The 23,186-nt window shown below is 45.8% G+C and overlaps 1 protein-coding gene across 5 annotated transcripts in view; it reads left to right on the top strand.

Annotated features, from left to right (window-relative positions):
* The window catches only part of GTF3C2 (general transcription factor IIIC subunit 2), a 906,867-nt gene that overhangs the window by 699,172 nt on the left and 184,509 nt on the right, over window positions 1-23,186 (top strand). For all 5 annotated transcript variants that reach the window (XM_085613289.1, XM_085613287.1, XM_085613288.1 and 2 more), the window contains 2 exons: window positions 3,298-3,385; window positions 3,847-3,975. In XM_085613289.1, the coding sequence (XP_085469415.1) occupies window positions 3,298-3,385; window positions 3,847-3,975 (217 nt within the window). The remainder of the gene's footprint in view (window positions 1-3,297; window positions 3,386-3,846; window positions 3,976-23,186) is intronic.

Below are 23,186 nucleotides of genomic sequence, written 5' to 3'. Positions count from 1 at the left end.
TACGCTCCGGAAGCACTAATTTAATTTAGCTATGTTTTTTTTTTGTGTATGAAAGTGCCCCATGCCGTGCTTTCACTTTAATGGTGGCCGCACCCCTTTCTTTAGACGCTGCTCGCCATATTCAATTTACAGCAAGCCGCTACTAAAGAATGGGGCGCGGCCACTTTTAAAGTGAAAGCACGGCATGGGGCGCTTTCACCCCAAAAAAACATTTGTTTGTAAAGTTCACAAACGTTTTTTTTTTTTATGGGGTGAAAGCGCCCCATGCTACACTTTCACTTTAATGGCGGCTGCGCCACTTTCTTTAGACGCGGCTCTTCGTATTCACCTTAACGGCGCCACATCTCCTTTTAACAAACGGGCCTCCTCAACCCCATCATTTCCCTTCCCCACCCTGTCCCTTTCAATGTGCTTTGTGTGAGGTCTCGCATTTGCGAGTGTTTGAGCTATATTCATTATAAATGACAATGCCTTTTATGTATGTGTTGGTTTTCAAAACACATAAATAAGACATTGTCATTTACAATACCATTAGCTTAAGCTCTTGCAAATACGTCACCTCGTGCATTGCAAATGCTTGTTGATATTGGTACCAGCGTAACTGCTACTATGAAAGGAGTGAGTGTTCTTGCAGAAAAGACTGTGAGGTATGCAGAGTGCTGTCAATAGTGTTTTCCTCAAAGTCTGTTAACGGTGTGAGAATGTTGCCAGTTTTATGAGACAGCTTGTGTGTGGAGTGTGAGTACTGCCGGCAGCAAGACTGCTCTATGAGAAGTTGGAGCGATGTTGGTAAAGACTGAGTCTTTACCAACTGCTAGTCTGTGAGTAATTTCAGTATTTAGTGTGGTGTTTAATGTGAGATTTTTCGTGTGTGAGGTATAAGACTGCTGTTCATAGTGTGCAACTGCTATGGTGTGAGAGAAACCTTTTTCTTGAATATTGGTCCATCATTCACACAAATTACACTCAGAGGCGCTGCTGATAAAACAAAGCACGCTGTACTGCACACTGCTTTGTAAATGCCCACATTTGGGAGCGGGAAATGTTTTTTTCCGTAAAATCATTCAGGTGAATGGAATATCCCCTATAAGTTTGAATCGTAGTGGGTGCAATTTAGCGAAGCAAACGTAAATTACAGCCTTTTTTTGCTTTAAAATTGGGTCTCGTTTTAATTAGGTGAGTTTACATGCCCCATGCCCTCCTGAGAAATTCAACTGCTATGTATGACAGAAATTCCATATTAGAGTATCATTCATATACTACATTCAAGGATTATCCATTTGTGTGTTGAAGCGTATCGCTCACATCTGCTCCTTATATTTAAAGTGAAAGCCGCACCATTTATAAATGAAGGTGCACTTAAAGTCAAAGCAGTACCGTTCATAAATAAAACAGCATCAGACATGCTACATTTTCTTGAGCAATGAAAAAACCCCCATGAATAACAAAAAAGAGCGGCCACCATATTTAATATCGCTGAAGCGTAGTGCCAATAAAGTTTTGTGCGGTGTGCTCTGCCTTCTGCAGCACAAGAGGCATCCTACAGGGGTTGTGGGGTTCCATTTTGTGGATCAAAATCTAGTTCCATTTCCACATGGGGAAGGCCCCTCCTTACAGCATAACATTGCACAGCTAGCTATGATTTTGCAACAGATATTTGGACGGTACCGCAGAGCTCCTCCACTCTTGTGCAAACACCTGACTCATGCTTTGAGGATGCCGAAGCTGCGCTTTTTTACAGAGCGTCTGGTCTTGTGAGCCCGGTCTTATCTTGGCTCACTTTGTGCAAGTAGGTTTAAATAGGGTAGTCGTATCCAAGGATGTAATGCATAAGCGCTGTCACCTACAAAATAGCACAATCTTACATTAACATCTGCAATTCTGTTACGCTGGAAACATGGTTGTTTGACATATTGATAATGCTTACCAAGTTAAAGTCTATTGGCAAAATCACCTTGATGCAGATGAGTATATATCCTACTATGGGCAAACACATAAGAATCATGTGGATTGCGGACTACAAGGTTTGTTATGATACAGGAGGTATCACACACAACCTGAATATTGAGGTAGTGACTTTTAGTGATTATGAAAAAATAAACTCCTTTTTAGAGGATGGGGATATATCAATGTGAGTACCATCTACACCGCCTATGACATTTCTGAATTGTGCACTACAGAACAATTCAGTATGGTATGTTATACGTACTGTTGGGATACAGGAAAAGTAATATAATTCTAAATTTTAGACACCATAACATCAAGAGATCTTCTTTAAAAAAAGAACTTGAAAGAGCACTTTGTGACACTGCCCTTACTACAACCAATACTTCTTGGCAACTTTTTGAGGCTAAAAAGTGCAGTGAGCAGAGTATTGGAACATGCAGTGGTATGCCATTAATTCGATCTGTTGGTGTTTATAGCAGTGGATTGAAATCTGTAATTAAATCCAAAATAACCTGACTACTTAGTCTGTACTTATCATATATCTTCTCTGTTTGGTTAAAAAGGGTTACACTTACACTCAAAATCCTTTCCTGTCTTCTCCGCTACATACCAGCCAAAATCCTTATCCTCTTCGCAAGAACATACAAAGCTGCTATATTGAAAGGACCTGATGCATTTTTTGGGTCAGTTTTTATAGGTTGCACCTTATTAACACCTGAATTAAGCTGGTGGTAAATTGCACATGTAATAAATGCATTTTGCGACTAGTCGCAGATTGTGACTGCTTCATGCATACTAATATCAGTTTGCTTTTAGGAAATTGCTAATGGCGATTCAGTATTTGTATTCACAAAAATAGTGATTCCCTATGCTTTCGGAGTAAAAAAAAAAAAAACGATCTGAATGCCTTTCGTGCATAGGAAAACATCTTGTTGCATATCTAAACGTCCCGTAATACTATTCGTACAATTTGCAAATGCAAAAAGCCTTTGTGCATCTGGCCCATGGTGAGGAATCTGTAGTTAGATTATACTCTAGCAAGAATGTTACCGAAGGTAAGTAGGGGATTATGGTGTTAGCCTGAAATAAAATATAGTATATTAAGAAGCACTTTGCCTTGTTGCTTTTTTCTTTCATAAACTCATTTATACTTGATCCATTGATAAGAATTACATTTCTTATGTAGCAGTGGCTGTGTATGGCAGTTGAATTATGTTAATGTAACCCACGCTCTAAATACTTGTTTCTTTGATATGTGAACTAAATGGGCAGATAGCTTTTTATTGAATCATTGGCATGCAGTAGAAGGCCAGTTTTAATTGCTGATGCTCTGTTCCTTCTGTCTTGTAGTTACGGTCTCTGTGGAATTCACTTTTTGGACACTGGTTGCCTTGGTTACAAGGCTTACTACATTGCCCCAAGGAAAGGAACTGTTTGGGTAAGATGTCGAGAAATTTGTATTACACAAAGCTCATGGTTTGTAAACATTGTAACTTGTGAGTTTGCACTACTAGCATAGTATCTTCCCCCACGCAAAACTTAAAAAACAAATCTACTTATTGTATAAATCCTAAGAAATTAGCTCTTATTTCGGATACGTTAACCTTGTTGCTTTAAATCAAACTCTGATATGTTCTCTGGAAAAATAGCTAAGTCTATGTGATGCAAAATAATGGTAAAAAATAATAGCATAATATGCAAGGTGATATGCAAACTTATTGTAAAAAATAATAGAATTATATTATAGATCTTTAAGTCTTCCTCTTGTACGTAGTTCCAGCAAACGCTTTAATTACTTTCTTAAGTTGCATACATAATTTGTATTGAATCTGCATTATTCTTATCACAGCTCCAAATTAAATAATTTTTTCTAATCACTGCTGAACTTTGTTTTTTCAGAGTATCTCTGGTTCAGACTGGTTAAATAGCATTGTTGCTGGAGATGTCACTGGGGAGGTGATAGCTGCTGTGTTACCTGATCTCACCAACAATCCAACCAACGTCAAGCGGCCATCCGAGCGAAGATTTGTATGTAAAAATGTTTATTTTGTTTCCTTTTGGCTCCCTCCCCTTGCCTTAATCTTCTCTCACATCACGCTTAAATAGAAGTGTTATTTGACTATCTTGCAGTTTTTGTGAATACCTGAGCAGGTGTTTGCATGGTCTGCTGGTCAGATATACTGAACGTTTTATTGCCTCTGACATGCTGTTAATCAGATTTGTAGATGATATTTTAGTAGTTGTGATAATCTGAGACCTTTTAAGACCAGCTTACTAGACAGCACATGTCGTGCTGGCTGTTGTGAAGCATATTGTGTCCATAAACATATAGGGGCTTGGAAGGCCGCCCATTCCTTACCATTGGTTGGCTTTCATTGACACTCATTTGCCTGCTTGTTATCCCTGTCCTATCTTGTCCCTTCGATAGAGCATTGCCTCTTTACATTAGTATTTTTAACCCGTGTCTGTTCCCGATGTCTGGGAACTATTTTTCTTTTTGTATAAGCAGTAAGCACTCACAGAAACTGTATGCGTTTTTGAGCTGTCTTACTTGTGTACTTTGCTCTCCTTTCGTGCTGCAGCCTGTCCCCGTGTGCTTCTCCCTGTTGCACTCTCAACACCCACCGTTCCCCATATTACTTCTATTCCTCCCTTCTATCCCATGTTGCTTCAACGTCTCCTAACCTGCCCTTGTTGCTTCCTTGACCGCCACCCTACCCTTGTTGCTGCCCACTTCCCCGACCCTTGTTGCTTGCCCTCTTTTGCTTCTGCTCCCCCACACACTTTTTAAAAAAATGTAAAAAAACGTTTTTGCCTGTGTTTTGTTTTTTAGTCCAACTTGGATCGGAAATTGCAAAGAAGAAAATAAAAGCCATGTCATTTTGTAGAATTGTGCATGCTTGCTGCATGAGTCTACAAAATGATGTAGGCGTGCACGTAAACGTTTTTTTCTTTAGCCATGCTGCACAGCATCGGGGGTTTATTTTTTTATCTAAGTCAAGATGCTTAGCCTAGGGGATGCCGTGCAGTATGGCGAACAACCATTGGCATAGCCAGTAGGGCAAAAAGGCAAGACCCATTGACTTTGCTACTGCTTGTTAGCTTTGGTGTAGGCAATGGCATTATGCTTTTAACAAGTTTACAGAGTAACCTTTGGGTTAGACCCCTTTAGATGTTTGTTTCTTTGGGTCTGCATCATTCAGCCTTATTCGGCAGTTGCTTGCTTGAAGTGTCCTTCATGCTTTGGGTCAGCACACAAGGTTTTGTGAATGGTTACATTTGACACGGTTTGTTTTTTTGCATTGGTGATTGGCAACAAAGTAGTCTATCTTCGACCATCTCTGTGCAGTAACATGGCAACTTGCTTAGGGTACCTTGATACCTGGCATAGCCCTCTAATGTGTACCTACCGAACAGTTGCCACTGTTAGTGTGACTCTGCATGCTCTGATGCTGGCCCTGTAGACTAGTGTTAAATGATGAAGTGTGATGATGCAGAGATTTTCTGGAGAGTGTGGGACCAGTATTCACTTTGGACCTGATATTTCAGCAGTCAGTGCTCCCAGACCTAATGGCTCTGCAGCTATAAGTACAAGGTTAGAGACCCACTAAAGACGCCTTAATGACTAAGATAACAATGCATTACCAACATTCCCAGTGAAGCCATAATTCCATGACCAGTTTCTATTGTGTGCCAGCTCTTTGCATGTGTGTAAAGCATTATAATGCAGTATACTACAGAATTATGCAACACATGTAAATATACTTGGTTGGCATGATGGTTATGGTAGTTTGGTGCTTGACGTAAACTAAAAATCAACTTTGCAGGTCAAGATCTTAAATGCCAGCCAAATCAACCTACAAAGCAAAGTTGTTTGAAGGGGTTGCAGAAACTGGTGCCTAGCTTGTCTAAATAATAAGCAAGAGAGCCCAATAGGCTTTACATTATCAGTTAAAAATGCACCCATCCATTTAAGAGTCCACAGTGTTACAGTGTGCAGGGGAAATATGTCACTGCCCAAAATGACTGGGTTTAAACCTTGTAGGTACTGTTTCAAGCAAATGTTTGTGATAAATCCTCATGAACGATGCCTTGGGTTGGAACACCACTCGAGAGCATGCGACAACTAGGCCCAGATGAACTGCAAGGTGAAACTCTGCAAAGCCAAACAGAAGACTCCACAGCGCAACTGGTCGATTCCTGAACAGGTCGCATCTGAACCTCTTCTGCCATTTAATGAAGCCTTTATGGAAACCCCCTTGGACACTTGGGAAAAACCATGGTCTGGACCCCAAGTGGATAGGCAAGTAGCTCATTGCCGCAGACCAGCGGTGGGCGGCTCTGATTTCCTGACTCAGCAACCAGTGTCAGAGATGTTGGTAGAGGCTTCAGCAGAGTAAACCAAAAGACCTTCCCTACCAACCCTTCAGACTGAGAATCCAAATGCATGAAGACCCTTGGCAAATACACATTCTCTTCTTCCAGTCTTTATTTACGATGTGGCAGTGCCAGCTTCCTTCTAGGGTGCTAAACCCATGCTTTGTGGGACATGGGAATTTCAGTTCCGGAGGACATGTTGGTATCTTTACCCTATACCATCCTAGACGGCCAGGATGTGGCAACATTTGTTATTAGGTCTGGCTACGACACAACTGATTACTTGGGCCCGGGCAACAGGAACGAATGTTGTGCTTTAGCTTCACAACTGGATGAGGTCTACATGCTTCTCAGGAGATGTCCAGACATCCTTAATGAATATGCCGTTTGATGGCTCTCGCCTCTTCGGTGAGAGAGTTGCCTCAGCCCTGTAACACTTTAAAGAAAGTCGCGCCACTCCGTATTCCTTGGGGTCGTTTTTCCCTAACAGGCAATTTTCGTTACAGTTCCTCCCCTTTCCAGGATATTCCAGGGGTTTTCAATATTACCAGTGCCAGACCCCTCTGCTGGCACAACAAACTTCTCAGGCATTTTGTGGCTGAGCCCACAGGTCCCAGAAACAATGTTCAGGGCATCACGGACAACGTGGAGCTCAATCTACTGTTCCTCTGGCGGCCACAAGCGCAGAACCACTTTAGGGTGTAATTTTTACAGACACCCACCCTGTAGGAGGGAAGACCAGATATTTCGCTCCAAGAGTGGCAAGATAGTTTCGACGCATGGGTTCTCTAAATTGTACAACAAGTTTGTCTTCCCATTTCCATTTTGCAGCTGTAAGTGGAGGCACTTTTTGCATTGGTAGCCAAAGAGGGAAGTCCTCCCTCGGAAGTAGGAACTCTGTGCTATTTCTGCTACTTCCTTGTGCTGAATAAGGACGGATGCCTTCGTCCTATTTTAGATCAGTGCCCTCTGAAACTCTTATTTTGGAAGGACAAATTCAGGATACTCACACTTGCCCAGGTCTGGTCTATCCTGGAGACTTCAAGGTATCTGTGGACATGCAGTACACCTATTTCTATATTCCTGTCCTGTAGGCCCACAGGTGTTTTCAGGGGTGCCCTCTTTTGGCTTACTAGTGCCCCTCTGGGGTTCATAATAGCGACTGCTGTAGTACCAGCATACTTTCGGAGGTTGGGTGTTCCAGTCTTCCCCTACCTTGACAACTGACTGTTGGAAGCAAGCTCAAAACAGGCAGTCATAGACCATCTCCAGATGACAGCCAACCTTCTGACATCATTGGGGTTCACTATCAACATGCCTAAGTCACACTTGACTCCGCAGATGCTCCTTTTCATCTGAGCCATCTTGAATATGGTGCAGTTTTGTGCCTTTCCCCGGGAGTGCAGAGTCCAGGGCATTCGGTCTATGATCCCGATGTTTTAACTTCTGTCCTGGATCTCAGTAACAATGAAGTTGAGGCTTCTGGAACTATTGGCCTCCTGCATCCTGCTAGTCAACCACACCAGATGACACGTGGGCTCTACAGTGAGTTCTGAAGTCCTAGTAGGCACATCCATAGGGTAACTAATAGGATTCCTTCCGGGATTTGGAAGAGACTGCAAAAGATCTGCAGTGTTAGCTGCTAGTCTGTGTTTGGGCCAGTGGCAGACGCCTCTCCTTGCCCCACCCAAAGCTGATGGCGATGGAAGATGCATCGCTAGTGAGCTGGGGGGGCCATCTTAGAGTGGTGGGGATCAGAGGACTCTGGTCTCTGGCGATACCTGCCCACACATCAGTTTGTTTAGAGTTGCGAGGGATCTGCTTGCTGTTGAAGCCCTTCCTACCATGCATCAGGGGTAGACTTGTACTAGCAGACAACACTACCAGCATGTGGTATTGCAACAAGTATGGTGGAGGGAAGTTTTGGGTCCTCTGACAGGAAGATCTGCGCCTCTGGAAGTTAATGTCTCACCAAGGAATTTGTCTTGTCATGAACCACCTTGCAGGATCTCTGAACTCTAGAACCAACAAACTCATTTGCCAATGCCTAGGGGATCACATTATGGCAGTTACACCCAGAGGTGGTGCAGTGGAGAGAGCCCTGGCTCGATCTTCCCACCATAGCAGAACATGCAATATTAGTGTCAGCCTAAGAAAGCTCTCTCCCGAGGCGCGAAGGCTCTCTTTCGGAGCAGCATGGAGCTGCTGTAGTCCTCCCCACCTCTATTCCCCCTGACTTAAGTTACAAAGAAGATCAAGACCAACTGGGCCACAGTTATCTAGTGGCTCCGGTTTGGGCAAGAATAGTGTGGTATCCAGAACTTCTGGGCATGAGCATTTGTCCTCCGATCAAGCTGCTTCAGGAAGATCTACTGTTGCTGCCATACGGAGGATTGCTCTACCTGCCCCCCCACAATCTGCACCTCCATGCTTGGAGATTGAGCAGTGGCAGCTAGTTTCCTTCTATCTCCTTCTCGAGGTTGTTTACTTTGTTATGGCGGACAGGTGCCCATCCACAATATTGGTGGACGCCGGGCACTGCAACAAGTTTGTGGGTTCGTGCAGCACTAGCTAGATTCACCCACTATAAACTAAACTGCCTAAAGTATTGTTGATTGTTTTGTTGTAGGCCCAGCAAGGACTGGGGTTGGGAACTGTAAAAGGCTATTTGCTGGCTCGTTTGGATTTTTTCGAAGGTTACCTGAGCTTTCACCTTCATTTAAGTCATGTTTTGTGATATTTTTTAAAGGTTTATTACATATTTCCCCAGAAGCAGTTTGTGGTTTCTAATGAGCACACCATTTAAGTCAATGCACAGTTGTCCACTATGTCTCTCTTGACCCTAAAAAGGGTCTTTCTAGTCGTGATACATCAGCTCCTCACATGAGGGTGTTGCAAACACTCTCGGTCCAGCTGCCTTACACATCAATATTTCCAGACACACTGGTGTTGAGTACTCGAGCTGCATTGAGGCCAAAAGTAGTAATATTTTTCCAAGTCAGGCAGGTTATCACCATTTCTGAGATCTTTGGCCCTCCTAATCCTTCAAAACAGAAGGAGTGACTCTTTGTTTGGACTCCAAGACACAGTCCTTAGTTTATACATTGGTCGCACCAGGGACCGGGTTGCCCCCTCAGGAAGTTTTTACCAGTATGGACAGTGTTTTTCTATCGAGGCCAGCAAAAAAAGATGGCAAACCTAACCAGGGACCATCAAGTGGACAATCAACTCTGTGGGCTTCTCAGGAGCAAAGAAAGGCAAGGCAGTACAGAAAAGATCAATCTCTAGACTTATAACTCTACATTAAAATCTGGTGAGCTCTAGGTGAGAAGCAGCCATCTGGAGGATTTAGGGCTCATTTCACTCTAGCCAAAGCTGCTGCTACTGTGTTGGCACGTAGAGTGCTTGTCCTGGGCAATTTATCAGACTTCTATGTGGTTACCAGTGCCTACGTTCACAAAGCACTATTGCCTTGACAGTCAGGCCCGTCTGGATGGGCATTTAACCCAGTCTCTCGTGCTGGACTTTTTAACCTGAGCCATTCCACAGACCCACCACCTTCAAAAAAGGTATTGCTTGAGTATCTATACACAATATGAGTAATCTGAGTTTAGAAATATCCATCAGATGAATAAGTCACTTACCTTCGGTAACTCTCTTTCTGGTGGAAACTGTATCTTATTGCATATTAATCACCCTCCCACCTTCCTTTTCTGTGTAATGGCCTCCTTTCCATCTAAAAGGTCCTAAACTAGAGATGTGCACACTGGACAAGCCAATTTGTCAACAGGGTCTGTGTCTGAGGCTACAGACAAGCTTTGAAAGCAACAGATGTCAGCACTCCTGGGTTGCACCTATATGCTGCTCAGCTCGTAATTTTCAGAATGTAACATGGTTGGCGCAGACGCACAAGACCTCACCTACACAGTTGTACTTCATTTGAGTTTCCGGATCCAGTCAGACTGGGAAACTATTCACCAGGTGCGGAATCTGCATTTAGATATTTCATCCACCAGAAAGGGTGTTATCAACTTGTTTTTTGACACTTTTTAAAAAGTTTTTTTTTCTTTTTCTTGCCTTCATTTTTTGTGAAGTGGAAGAAAAGGGCTTCTGGAGACCCACACGAAGTGTGTATATTTTGTTTACCATCTCCACACTGTGAAATTGTGTACATTTTGCACTAAAATTAACTAATGGGGTTGGAAACACTAGGAAGGCATGGGAAACTGTAAGACATGAAAGCAATAGGAAAGAAAACAGATCGGCAAGGTCTACAGGGAACCTTCAGTATTACTGTGACCAGGCCTGCAACCTCCAAGGACTCTCATAGAGGGAGGTCCAGAAAGAGAAAATCGAGGAGTAAAAAAGAAAACATTGACATGGGGACTCATAATCTTTCATAGCTGGTCATCTTCAAAGACTTTCACGTTGAAGAAAGCACCAGGCCCCAAAATGCTTGCCGTCATAAACAGTTTTGCTTTCATCGTTAATACATCATTATCGTCATGTCCTGACACTTTAGAATACATGACCGACATTGGCTATACATTTGCCACTCATAGGAAGAGATAATAGCCTTCTCCTTACCAGTCTTCACAGCCTCTCGCACCTACTCAAATTATATTGAGAAATCCACTGTAGACATCTGTAAACCCTCTTGTTCTGCCTACACTTTCTGAAATGGTTTCACGGAACACACTTTGAGGTCTCCCAAAAGAAAGATGCCATAGACCTCTCGTTTGTCTCAAGTACCCCCTTCTCCATTAAGGAATCTGGATCCACAAATACACAAAGTGAGCATCTCTCTCCGATGTAAGAGAAAGGTGTCACCCTACACACCAACATCGTTGAGGGCCTCTCCTTCGAAAGTTAAACCAATCTTGGATTTATGTCAAGCCAATATGTGGCTCAAGAGGGACAGATTTCCCATGCTAGTGCTCTTTCACATTTTTCATACTAGTTGTCTGGATGTGCACTATGACCCTATAGGATGCTTGTATCCACATTTAAGTCAAAGTGACAGTAATTTCCTGTGATTTGTAATTGGCCTTTCAATACACAGTTCTACCGTTTGTGAACTGAAGTCTGTTTCTCTGGTATTTTCCAAGCGCATGACAGTAATGGCACACAACCTCTTTCTGATGGATACTTCTGCCTGTGGATTACTCACCTTTTAAATACCCCCTGTGCCAGCATTCCACAGAAATTCTTTCCTAGCTCTCCCACGTCGACGAGGACGTCATAATAGCACGGCTCCGCTCGCGACTCCGAATGACGTCATCGGAGCTGTAAGAAGACCTCGTCGGCGTGCTGACGTCAGTTCCCTTTTTTCTGCGCCGTCGAGGCGTAACGTTTTTTTTTAGGGACTCTCCATTTTCTATGGTGATTACTTTGTTTCCTTGAAGATTTTTAATGGCTGCTTCTAGGAAGTCCTTATTTAAGCCCTGCAGGGAGTGTGGTGGTCACATGTCGATCACTGATCCCCATGATGATTGCCTTTGGTGCTTGTCAGCTGATCACCACGTCGATGAGTGCCTAAGCTGCAGGAAGATGAATCCGAAAGTCCTTAAGGAACGTGAGGCTAAACTATTAATGGCCAAAAAGAAGAAGAGGGGTCGAAAGCGTACAAAGTCGTCGTCTTCTCATACTTCGAAGTCAAGAAAACACAAGAAGTCGAAGAAGAGACATGGCTCTTGGCGCCGTTCGTCGAAGATCAGGGCTTCAAGGTCGCCTTCTCCAGCTAAACGGCTTTGAAGGAAAGACTTTGTATCTCCTTCTCCTACTCCATCTCCACGGGCGACGCCAGTTCAATCTCTGGCTCCGAGATCGCCGGCGTCGAAGGGCCCTTCGCCTGACGGTTCACCGGCTCCCAGTATGTCTCTGACGCCCAGGGAGTCGTCACCAGTTCCTGTGGCTTCACCTGTGCGGGCGCCGTCTTCTCCGGCTCCGCAGGTTCCGGATCAGCCTCGGGTGATTCCTGTTCAGGAAAGTACGTATCCATATCCTCCTTTTCCTGGTCCTGGAACGGACCCTACACATTTTTTAAATGCGCTGTTCGTCATGTTTGCCAGAGCCTCTAACCCTTCTGGTGCTCCTTCGGGCTCCGTGGGTCCTTTGGCCTTTAATTTGGGTGTACCTCACCAGTATGCCCAGGCGCCCTTCATGCCATTCTTGCCGACGACTCCGGCATGGCATTTCCCGGTGCCGAGGTCTTCCACTCCGGTTCCTCGAACTCCTTCAGCTGTCGAGTCGGCGCCACTTCGAATTTGATCGACACCGAGATTTGAATCTGAAGGCCCCTCATCGACGCCGATGCCTTCGTCACCGGCGCCGGGCACCGCCTACACCGATTCTGAAACAACGCTCTAGGAGGGATGCGCAGAGGCTCCTTGAAGGGGAGGAGTATAGACCGGATCGAGAGGAAGGAGAGAATATTGAATCTGTGGACGAGTTTGAAGGCTTACAGGAGGCCAGTGGATTGGATACTTCTCTTGAGTATGTACTCTCATCTCCAAAGGCTGGGGTATTGCAGGTTGTGGCTCCTTATCATGTCGTAATAAGGAAGGCAGCTGAGTTGCTTGATCTGCAGCTACCTTCAGCTGAGGTAAAATCTAACATCCTGACTGAGGTTCTTAATACATCTTCTGCAGCTTCTGAACCTCTGCTACCCTTCAATGAGGCTTTAACTGAGCCTATTTTGGAAATCTGGCAAAAGCCCTTGACTGCTCCTGCAGTTTCCCGGTTCATTGCAAGAAGGTACAGGCCTGCTTCTGGGGATCCCGCATTTGTGTCTTCGCACCCTTCACCTGAAACCTTGGTGGTCCAGGCTTCTTGTTCAAAGCAATCTTCTGGTTCATTCCCTACCATCCCGTGGGATAGGGATTCTAAAAAAAATGGAGCAAGCGGCTAAGAAGGTGTTTTCTTCTGCGAGTATGCCTCTAAAGTCCACTAATGTTACCTGTCTACTTGGGAGGTATATCCATGCTCTTATGGACTCAGTCAAGCATCTAGCTCCTAAGTTTCCTGAAGAGGACCGGAATAATTTCTTGGAGGCCCTTTCTGATTCTCAGGCTGCGGCCCGTCAAGTGATACAATGGAGTCTGGACACTGCTGACTCTATGGCTCGTGTAATGGGGTCTTCTGTAGCTACAAGAAGACAGACTTGGCTCACGTCGTCCGGATTTTCTCCTGATGTTCAAGCAACTCTGCTGGATTTGCCCTTTGATGGGTCGAGACTGTTTCGCGCTAAAGCTGACTCTGCCTTGCAACGCTTTAAGGATAGCATCGCGACTGCAAGATCTCTGGGCCTCCAAACGCAGTCTAGGAGATATGGCTACAAGCGATATCGTGGATTTGGAAGAGCTGCTATCTTTCGTGGCCGCTAACAGACTCAACAGAGCCAGCAGCAGAATCCTTTGTACAAATCGTACATGGGTAAAAATCGAGGACATCTTCGGGGAGCCGCCCGGCAGCAATCTTCCTCCTCCTCCTCTGCCCCCCCTCCCCTGCCACTGTTGGTGCCTCAGGAAAGCAGTTCTAGATGTTGGTCCTGTAGGGGGTCGGGTGTCCCACTTTCTACAAGATTGGAAATCGGTTACTTCTGACAGTTGGGCTTTAAATCTTGTAGAGAATGGGTACGCCCTCCCGTTGTTTAGAGTTTCCTCCTCCTTACCCTCCTCGCCAGGGTTGGTGCTCAGAGGACCACTTACAGGAGGTTCTTACCTTGTAACAGAAAGAAGCGATAGAGGTGGTTCCAGAGCAGGAGAGGGGTCAGGGTGCTACTCCCGGTATTTCCTGATCTCCAAAAAGGACGGTCGATTGAGGCCGATCTTGAACCTCAAGATTTTGAATGTCCACCTCGATGTCTCTTCTGACCGGGGGTTTGCCTCTCCCCCGCCTACTATGGAGGAGGGCGCTTCCTACACGATGGTGCTCCGTCGGGCTGCTGAGGTCCTCAACCTCCCTATGGTGGCCCTCAAAACTAATCTCCTCACTGAGGTACTCCAGACGGCGTCTACTTTGTCGTAGCCCCTGCTTCCCTTCAACGACACCCTCACCGACATCCCGTTGGTCACTTGGACGGTGGCCACCTGTGGATAAGAATGTCGCCAGGCTCCACCGCCCGGCGCCTGGTGACCCCGCGTTTCTGACCACTCATCCCACGCCTGAGAGTCTGGTCATCCAAGCCTTGGCGTCGCAGAGTGCCTTTCCCACGGCTCCGCCGGATAAGGACTCTAAGAAGCTGGAACAGTTCGGTAAGCGGTTTTTCTCTTCGGCCAGCTTGGGGCTGCGGTCGGTGAACACCGCCTGCTTATTGGGCCGCTATTCCCACGCGGTGTGGGATACCGTTGCTCAGGTGTTGCCTCAGTGTCCTGAGGAGGTCCAGGCTGTACTTTCCCAGGCGGTTGCTGAGGGTAAGGATGCAGCTAAGTTCGCCATTCGGTGTGGCTTGGACACCGCTGACTCGTTGGGCAGGACGATTTCCACGACTGTGGCGCTGCGTCGCCACGCCTGGTTGGGATCTATTGGGTCCTTGCCCGATGTCCAGAACTCGCTCATGGATATGCCCTTTGATGGCACTCGCCTGTTTGGCGATAATTCCGACAGTGCACTGGAGTGTTTTAAGGACTCACGGGCTACGGCCAAGTCCTTGGGTCTTTCCACGAAGAATCCAGCCACTCCTGGTTTTCGTTCCTTTCGTGGCCAAGGCAGGGGCGCCCAGGCATGTTCCTTCGGCAAGCCTGTGCAGAACCAGCCTCAGCGCGGACGCGGCTTCCACAGGGGCGGCTCTGGGAATCAGCGTGGGGGTCAATCCACCTCCGCCGCTTCTGCCTCCGAACCTTCCTAATCCGAATTTTGTGGAGCCAGTGGGTGGCAGAAATCGCCATCACCTCCCCCACTGGCACACTATTACATCAGACAAATGGGTGTTGCAAATTGTTTGCAAGGATTACTCCCTTCTCTTTCAGTCCGCCCCTCCAGCCATGCCAACTCGGTACCACCGCTTGTCGGGGGACCACTTGGCAACCCTCCGGAAGGAAGTTGCGTCCCTCTTGGCCAAGGGGGCCATCAAGTGCGTTCCTGGGCCAGAAGTAGGGAGTGTTTGTTATTCCCACGACTCTCTGGTCCCCAAGAAGTACAAAGAGGGTCTGCGTCCCATCTTGGACCTCTGGAACGTCAATCGCTTCCTTCGAAAGGAGAAGTTCAAAATGCTGACTCTGGCTCAGGTCTTGGCTGCCCTCGACCCTGGAGACTGGATGGTAGCGTTGGACTTGCAGGATGCATATTTTCACATCCCCGTCCTGCCGGCCCACCGGCGTTACCTGCGGTTCACGGTAGGCCAGGAGCATTTTCAGTTTGCCGTGCTCCCCTTTGGCCTTACCTGCGCCCGTCGGGTGTTCACGAAGGTGATGGCAGTGGTTGCAGCTCACCTGCGCAGGTCAGGGGTGTCAGTCTTCCCTTACCTCAACGACTGGTTGCTGAAGGCGGGCTCGCCCCAGGCAGTCGTCGACCACCTTCAGACTACGGCTGACCTCCTGCATTTGTTGGGGTACTCCATCAACGTGCCGAAGTCGCACCTGAGTACCTCTCAGAAACTCCCTTCATCAGAGCGGTTCTGGATTCGACGCTGTTTCTGGTTTATCCTCCCGAGCAGCCAGTCCGTGATATTCAGGCTCTATCCTGGGTTTCAGTCAGGATGACCCTCCGGCTCCTGGGCCTGATGGCCACCTGCATCCTGCTGGCGCCAGATGGCGTATGCGAGCTCTGCAGTGGGACCTGAAGTTCCAGTGGGCGCAGCATCAGGGCAACCTGTCTGATCATGTCCAGATCTCGGAGGCCACTGCACGGCAATTGCAGTGGTGGCTTCCGAATCGCGATCTGGTCAATGGCAGATCCCTCTCCCTTCCCCAACCGGAGCACACAGTGGTGATGGATGCGTCCCTTCTGGGATGGGGAGGCCACTTGGGAGAGGCGGACATCAGAGACCCGCGGACTCCCGGCTCCATATCAATCTGTTGGCGCTCCGGGCGATCTGACTTGCACTGAAGGCATTCCTTCCCTCTGTCCAGGGAAGTGTGGTGCAGGTGTTCACGGACAACACCACTGACGTGTGGTATTGCAGCAAACAGGGCGGGGTGGGGTCCTGGACCCTATGTCAGGAGGCTCTACGCCTCTGGAAACGGCTGGAACGTCAAGGCATTACCTTGGTGGTTCAACACCTGGCAGGTTCTCTGAACGCCAGGGCGGACGAACTCAGCCGCCAGCGCTTGATGGATCACGAATGGCGTCTGAACTCGGACGTGGTGAAAGGTCTCTTTCAGCAGTGGGGAGAGTCTTTGTTAGATCTATTGGCCACCGAAGAGAACGCGCAATGTCATCAGTTCTGCGCGTTGGAATTTCCAAGGTAGCACTCGCTCCGCGCCGCTTTTCGTCGTGAGTGGAGTTGCGGTCTGTTGTACGCCTTTCCGCCTATACCACTTCTGCCCAGAGTGCTGAAGAAGATTCGGCGTGACCGGGCCAAAGCCATCCTTGTGGCTCCGGATTCGGCACGAAGATACTGGTATCCCAAGCTACTCAGCATGGTGATCGATCCCCCGATCCGTCTGCCTCTTCGGGAGGATCTTCTGTCGCAGCAGCAGGGGACAGTCCTTCACCCGAACCTGTCCAGCCTCCACCTCCATACGTGGAGATTGAGCGGCAATAGTTGACAGCTTCCGATCTTCCTCCCGAAGTCTGTGATGTCATTCCGGCAGCCAGGCGTCCCTCCACTAAAACAGTGTTCGCCTGCAGGTGGAACAAGTTTGTGGCATGGTGCACAGCGAAGGCTGTGGATCCCCTTTCTGCCCCTCTTTCTGAAGTCCTTATGTTCCTTCTTTCTTTGGCCCTGCAGGGCTCTGCTCTGGGCACTATCAAAGGCTATTTTTCAGCCATCTCTGCCTTTTTACGGCTTCCAGATCAGCCTTCTCTTTTTAAGTCCCCGGTTGTTCACCGTTTCTTGAAAGGCATTACGCACACGTTTCCTCCGGTGCCGTTCATAATGCCTCAGTGGGACTTAAACCTTGTCTTGACATATCTGATGTGCGCTCCCTTCGAGCCACTTCATACCTGTCCTTTGCGTCTTCTCACTCTCAAGACGGCCTTCCTGGTAGCTATCACCTCTGCCAGACGAGTGAGTGAGCTCCAGGCCCTTTCTTCCAAGTCTCCTTTCCTTTCTGTTCATCCGGACAAGGTGGTTTTAAGGACCCGTCCTTCTTTCTTGCCAAAGGTTGTCACACCCTTCCACATCGGGCCGACCATCACTTTGCCCACCTTCTTTCCGCATTCTTCAAGGGAGGAGGAGTGGCTCCACCGTCTAGACCCGAAACGTGCGCTTGCATTCTATCTGAATCGTACACAGCAGTTCCGGGTGGATGACCAGCTCTTTTTTGGCTACGTGGGCACCAAGAAAGGTCGGGCTGTGCACAAACGGACTATCTCACGGTGGGTCGCTCTGTGCATCAAAGCATGTTACTCCTTGGCTAAGAAGGAACCTCCTGTGGGGCTGTGTGCCCATTCTGCCAGGGCAACTGCAGCCACTACTGCCTTGGGATGCGGCGTTGCCTTGCAGGACATTTGTCAGGCAGCTACGTGGGCCTCGCTGCAAACGTTTACCAAGCAATACTGCCTTGACAGTCCGGTCCGGAGAGACGGCTTCTTTGGACGTTCTGTCCTCCATGACTTTCTGGTGTAATCTGTTCGCAGACCCTCCACCGGGGTTGGTATTGCTGGGGTATCTATTCTAAGGTAAGGAATCTAACCCTAACTTGTCTCTTTCAGATGCACAAGTTACTACTTGTGTAACGATAGATCTGTAAGAGACATTATTAGTGATAGATTCCTTACCGCCCCACCCATCCTCCCTGTTCTGTGAACTCATTCTAGGGTTAAGGTCATCCCCTTTCAGGGCCCTAGTGTCATGGCACCAGTGGTCCGTTTCTTGCATGGCTCTGCGTTCCTGGCGCAGAAAGGCGTGTACAGAACTGACGTCCGCGCGCATGGGTGGCGCCTAAGTACTTTCCGTTACATCGTCTAGGCACTTACGATGCCAGCGACGGACACGGAGGCGCAGGAAGCCGCCTACTGACGCGCATTGGTACTGCTAGCAAAACTTTCCGAATCCAGTCTGACGCCTGGGGATTATTCTAAGGTAAGGAATCTATCACTAACTAATGTCTCTTACAGATATATCGTTACACAAGTAGTAACTTGTGCACCTAGTTCTTTCAAAATGAATGGGCCCTCCGTTTGAAACGATTGACTGTGCTTCATTGAAGCATCTGCCATGGAGACAGTCTTTAGTCACAATTACTTTATTTTGCAGGGTTTGAGATTCAGGCCTTTTCACCTGTCGATCTCTATACATTTTCCACTCTAATTTACCACTCTGACAGGGTAGTAATGAGCGCCCATCCTTCATTTCTTTCAAAGGTGTTTTTTTCATATTACGATACTATTACTCCATTTTCTTTAACAACCCATCTTCTCCAGCTGAGTGTTCTTTACACTTGCAATATGTCAGGAGGGTTTTATGTTTTTATCTGGACAAGACCAAGAGGTTATTTAAATCTAACCAATTGTTCATCAACTATGTGCTTATGAGCACAGATCTAGTCTCTTCAAAACAATCCATTTCTAGTTGGGGTGTTTCTTGTATGTCTTCCTGTTTTCAATCTACTAATAAACCACAGCCAGTAAAACCCAGAGCAAAAAGCATCTCTACAGCCATTAACAGTTATCTGTAAGTTTACTACTTGAAAATCGGTCCACACTTTCACAAAGGATTGTTGCCTAAATTTATATCTGAGGGGTGATTCTAGAGTTGGTCAGGCTACTCTGTTCATGATTTTAATATGATGCCTATTTACAATTTATACTAGCCTGTATACCTGATATGGACTTTGTTTTATCCCTTACAAGCAAGAGCTTCAACGGGTGTTGATGATTATGCTTGCTACTCCTGTCGAACATTTATAACTATTTTAGTCAGTGGCGTTTGGCAGTCTAGCACTGTTTTTGTCTACATTTTATATAAATCCTCTGGAAAGTCGTCTAGTGAGCCTGAGTGTGGCTCTCCTGCGAAGTGGGTGTCCTCAAGTTCCCGCCCTACTGCACATGGATGATGCTGTGCTTATTGCCAAGAAGCCACTTTGGCTTCAGAAGTTGCACGATCAATTTACAATTTGTATGACAGATCTAAAGCTAACATTGAATCAATCAAAGACCTGTATAATGATTTATAGCCCAAGGAGGAATAGAAACAAATCTTTTTGTGGTAAGCAGGACTAACATTATGCCCATCTTATAGAGACTTCTAGCTGCAGATTAATTACCTTGGAATATTTCCCAGGCATCAGGCTGCATCCTTACAATCTTGAGCATTACCCGTGAGTGCCAATTGGTGGCATGAAACTGCTCCACGGTGTCCGCACCAGATGTGACGTGCTTGGTGCCTATATATGCGCCAGCCCAGCACACTGACCGCATTTCTTTATTTTAATGCCAACAGTGCGGATCCGGGAGAACAAAACTAGTCACTCTTTGACCACTTTTTTGAAAAAAAATTCAGCCATTTGTTGAGCATTCTGCTGGCTCTGTATATATTATACCAACGTAAGGTATAGTGTGCACAGAGTGTGGTGAATCCCCAGGATTATAACAGAGGCTAAAGTAGATAATACCTTACTCTCTTTTGTCTTAATGTAGGACAACAGTTAGGCTTGTCAGAGGGTAATGTTAAGCATTTGTTGTACACACTCAGGCCAGAAAGGATTACACACACTCAAAGAATGAACTTGATACCGATTGTTTTGTATAAAAATATTACTTTGTTGCTTTGATTCTAGTACCAAGACTCAATTTATTCAAAACTTTATTCAGCAGCATTGTGGCAGCCATAAAGGTCATTCATGGAAAGAAATTGATAAGAACATTTTACATCATAACAATTAAAATTTAACCAATACATAAAATGCCTCGGCTAGAAAGAGAAAATCTCTTGTACACTACCAAATTGGAGAAGCATATCTCATCAGTGCATCAATGTTTGTGCCATCGCGGTGTGGAAATCTGAAATAATTTCTGTTAGCATAAGCTGAAACCATCTTGGTTATGTCATCCATTTTGTTGGCTTTGTAATTCTCCCAACCTCTGCTGCTCGTCTTTTTCCCTGCCTGTGCTGTCTATTTTAGTTGACTTCCTGACTCCGCTAAAATAAATATGCATGCTAAAGAGTTTGTAGCTGCCAGAACACCTGGTCTCAGACTCAGCTGTTAATCTCCTACTGCTGCCATAAGCACTCCTGCTCCCCCTCCCACTTTGCTGACTAAGTGATCTCCTATCTGCCCATGTTTGTCAGTATTTATTCCTGTGTATGCTTGTACCTTCTATTTGTAGCCACATGCTTACCAGTGCAGAAAAAGCTGTATATAAGGCCTGTGTTCTGTGACTTCAATGTACTACCTCAGGCAGCACTTGAGAGTGCTGTGTGGATGTAATCCCACTCATGAGTGATTAATAAACTTATTTGAATTCCAGCTTCAGTGCCAATCTCTATTTTGTTGGTCTAAGGACCTGTGGACAGAGAAGGGTGACCCCTGCACCGGTGTGCTCATTGAAAAGCACATTTCCACAGTTGGCGCCCACGCAGGGCCTCATCGGAGATGCGGCCGTCCAAAGGAGTGGTCTTAACGGAAGAGTGGACTATTGCTGAGTAGATGTCCTGCATGAGGAGACCCTTGTCTTTGCAGCCAAAGTGATTTTTCCGGTTTTCTTGATTTGACCCTCCAGGTGTTGGCCGGTCCCGACTGAGGTATCCTTTGGCGTTATTTTTGCATTGACCATATATCGACCAAGAGATTGGCAGTTTGAGGTTGGAGACTCTTGTTTGGTAAAGTTGCTGAAGTGGTACTCTTGTGTGCTTGGCCAAGATTTTGGTTTTGTTTGTTTAATTTATTTTTTGCAATAAAATAAAGGCAGGTAATGTGGAGATTTTTCACTACTTTTGAATATTTTAGAATAGTAATATTTTATTAAAACTTGGTAGCATGCCTGTTTCCAGCACACTCCCTTGGCTGTGTTACTGTCTTGGTGGTACCAAAACGGATTTAGAAAGAAGTCAGCCGGCTCCCTCAGAGGGGACACCTAATAGACATATGTATGTTAAATATGGTATTTCTTCCATAATGTATAGTACACTGTGGAACAAATATACAAAAAGGATCCTGATCTACAATGGCCAGTGAATGGGCCACTTGACTTTAAAAAGATTCAATATGTAGAGCAGTGTTTATTCAAGATAAAAAGTCGACAAGATATGTTTGATTGTGTACGAATGTGGGAGAAAGAAGTGCAAGAGAGAGTGAGGAAAGAAAAAGCTATAGCAGAAAAAGAACAGTGAAAAACGATATATCAAAAAGCGTTAGAATTAAAAAATAAAGAGATGAAGGCAATAAAAGAAAAAGAGGAAAGGGGGCGTCGTTTAGAGGTAAATCGCCAGTACCCTATTAGGCGCCCCATTTATCCCATACTTAATAAACCTCAGGCTGATTCCATCTTATTAGATCAACCTCCGCCCTGTATAAATTTCCCTCCGCCCCTGAGAATGATCTTTCTGAAGAAGAACATCTTTCTTCAGGTGATAAAGACTTAGATAAGCAAGATGAGCGTCAAACTCGCTCTACTTTGACTGTTGATGAAAAAGCCACTATCAGATCCACTGCTCGCAAAGAAGCTCTTGGGACTACTTCTGCCCCAGACCTTGTAGCAATGGTTCAGCAGTGGAAGGATTTAGAGCAGTTATATTTTGCAGAGTTTACCTGGGAGGTAATACTTGGTTTTAGAAACGTTTCTAAAAACGTAGAGCCCACTGATATCAATTCTGATTATAAACAATTAAATGATGGAACTTTTCTTTTTTCAAATATACCTGATTTAATTAGACGAGTAGTTAAATTAAGACATGATACACTACGTTTAAAGGCTGAGCAAAAATCAGCTGGTAAAGTTAAAACTGCACAAACCGTTCAGACCCAGTGCAGAAAGAAGTAGTTTTGGGGACAGACAATGACCCTAGTGATACTGTAGTTACTGTAAAACCGATGCGTGAAGCTGCGCCTTTGTATGTTCCTCCGAAGGGTGCGGGAACAAGTGCTGATAAAGATTCAGATGATGCAAAGGGATATTTTGTCTATAATTGGTGTGAGAAGTTGGCCTGATATATGATGTCACTAGTTCTAGTGTACACCTTGTATCAGTCCAAACAACCCTTATGGTGATTGGTTGTAAAGTCAACCTTATAGACCAGCTATCCTAGTGGTAGCATGGACAAGAGCAGTCTTAGGCTAAACTCTGAATGGCATGTGAAGCCAGCTGTGATACCATATATAATCCCTTGAATACCAAATGAAAGGACACCACAACAGATATATATATAAAATAAAGTGTATTTATTCTAGTCAAACCCTCAGCACTCTTTATGAGATTAGAGGCAAGTACAACACAGTCTTATTCAAGCATACATTAAGTCACACAGGTAAGTAATACAGTTAGGCCCTAGGGGCCACGCAAACCATATACTAAAGAAGTGGTATAAGGACCACTGTCACGGAAATAGGATAGGCCTAGGCCTAGGGAATCGCTGGGGCTACACTACACTAACAACAGTTAGGAAGTGGGAGGCCCACGGGATTCAGGTGCAGAGTGGAAACACTCACGGTAATGCGTAAAAGTCGATAGAATTACTAGCAGTTAGAAATTAACAGTTTAAGGACACTTCTGAAGCAGCTAGAGAGTCGAGACTCGGAAACTAGACCCTAGGATAGTCA

Source organism: Triturus cristatus, chromosome 6 (assembly GCF_964204655.1).
Source record: "Triturus cristatus chromosome 6, aTriCri1.1, whole genome shotgun sequence".
Lineage (NCBI taxonomy): Eukaryota > Metazoa > Chordata > Amphibia > Caudata > Salamandridae > Triturus > Triturus cristatus.
The sequence above is the reverse complement of the archived record's forward strand: the minus strand, read 5'-3'. Positions and strand labels throughout refer to the sequence as shown.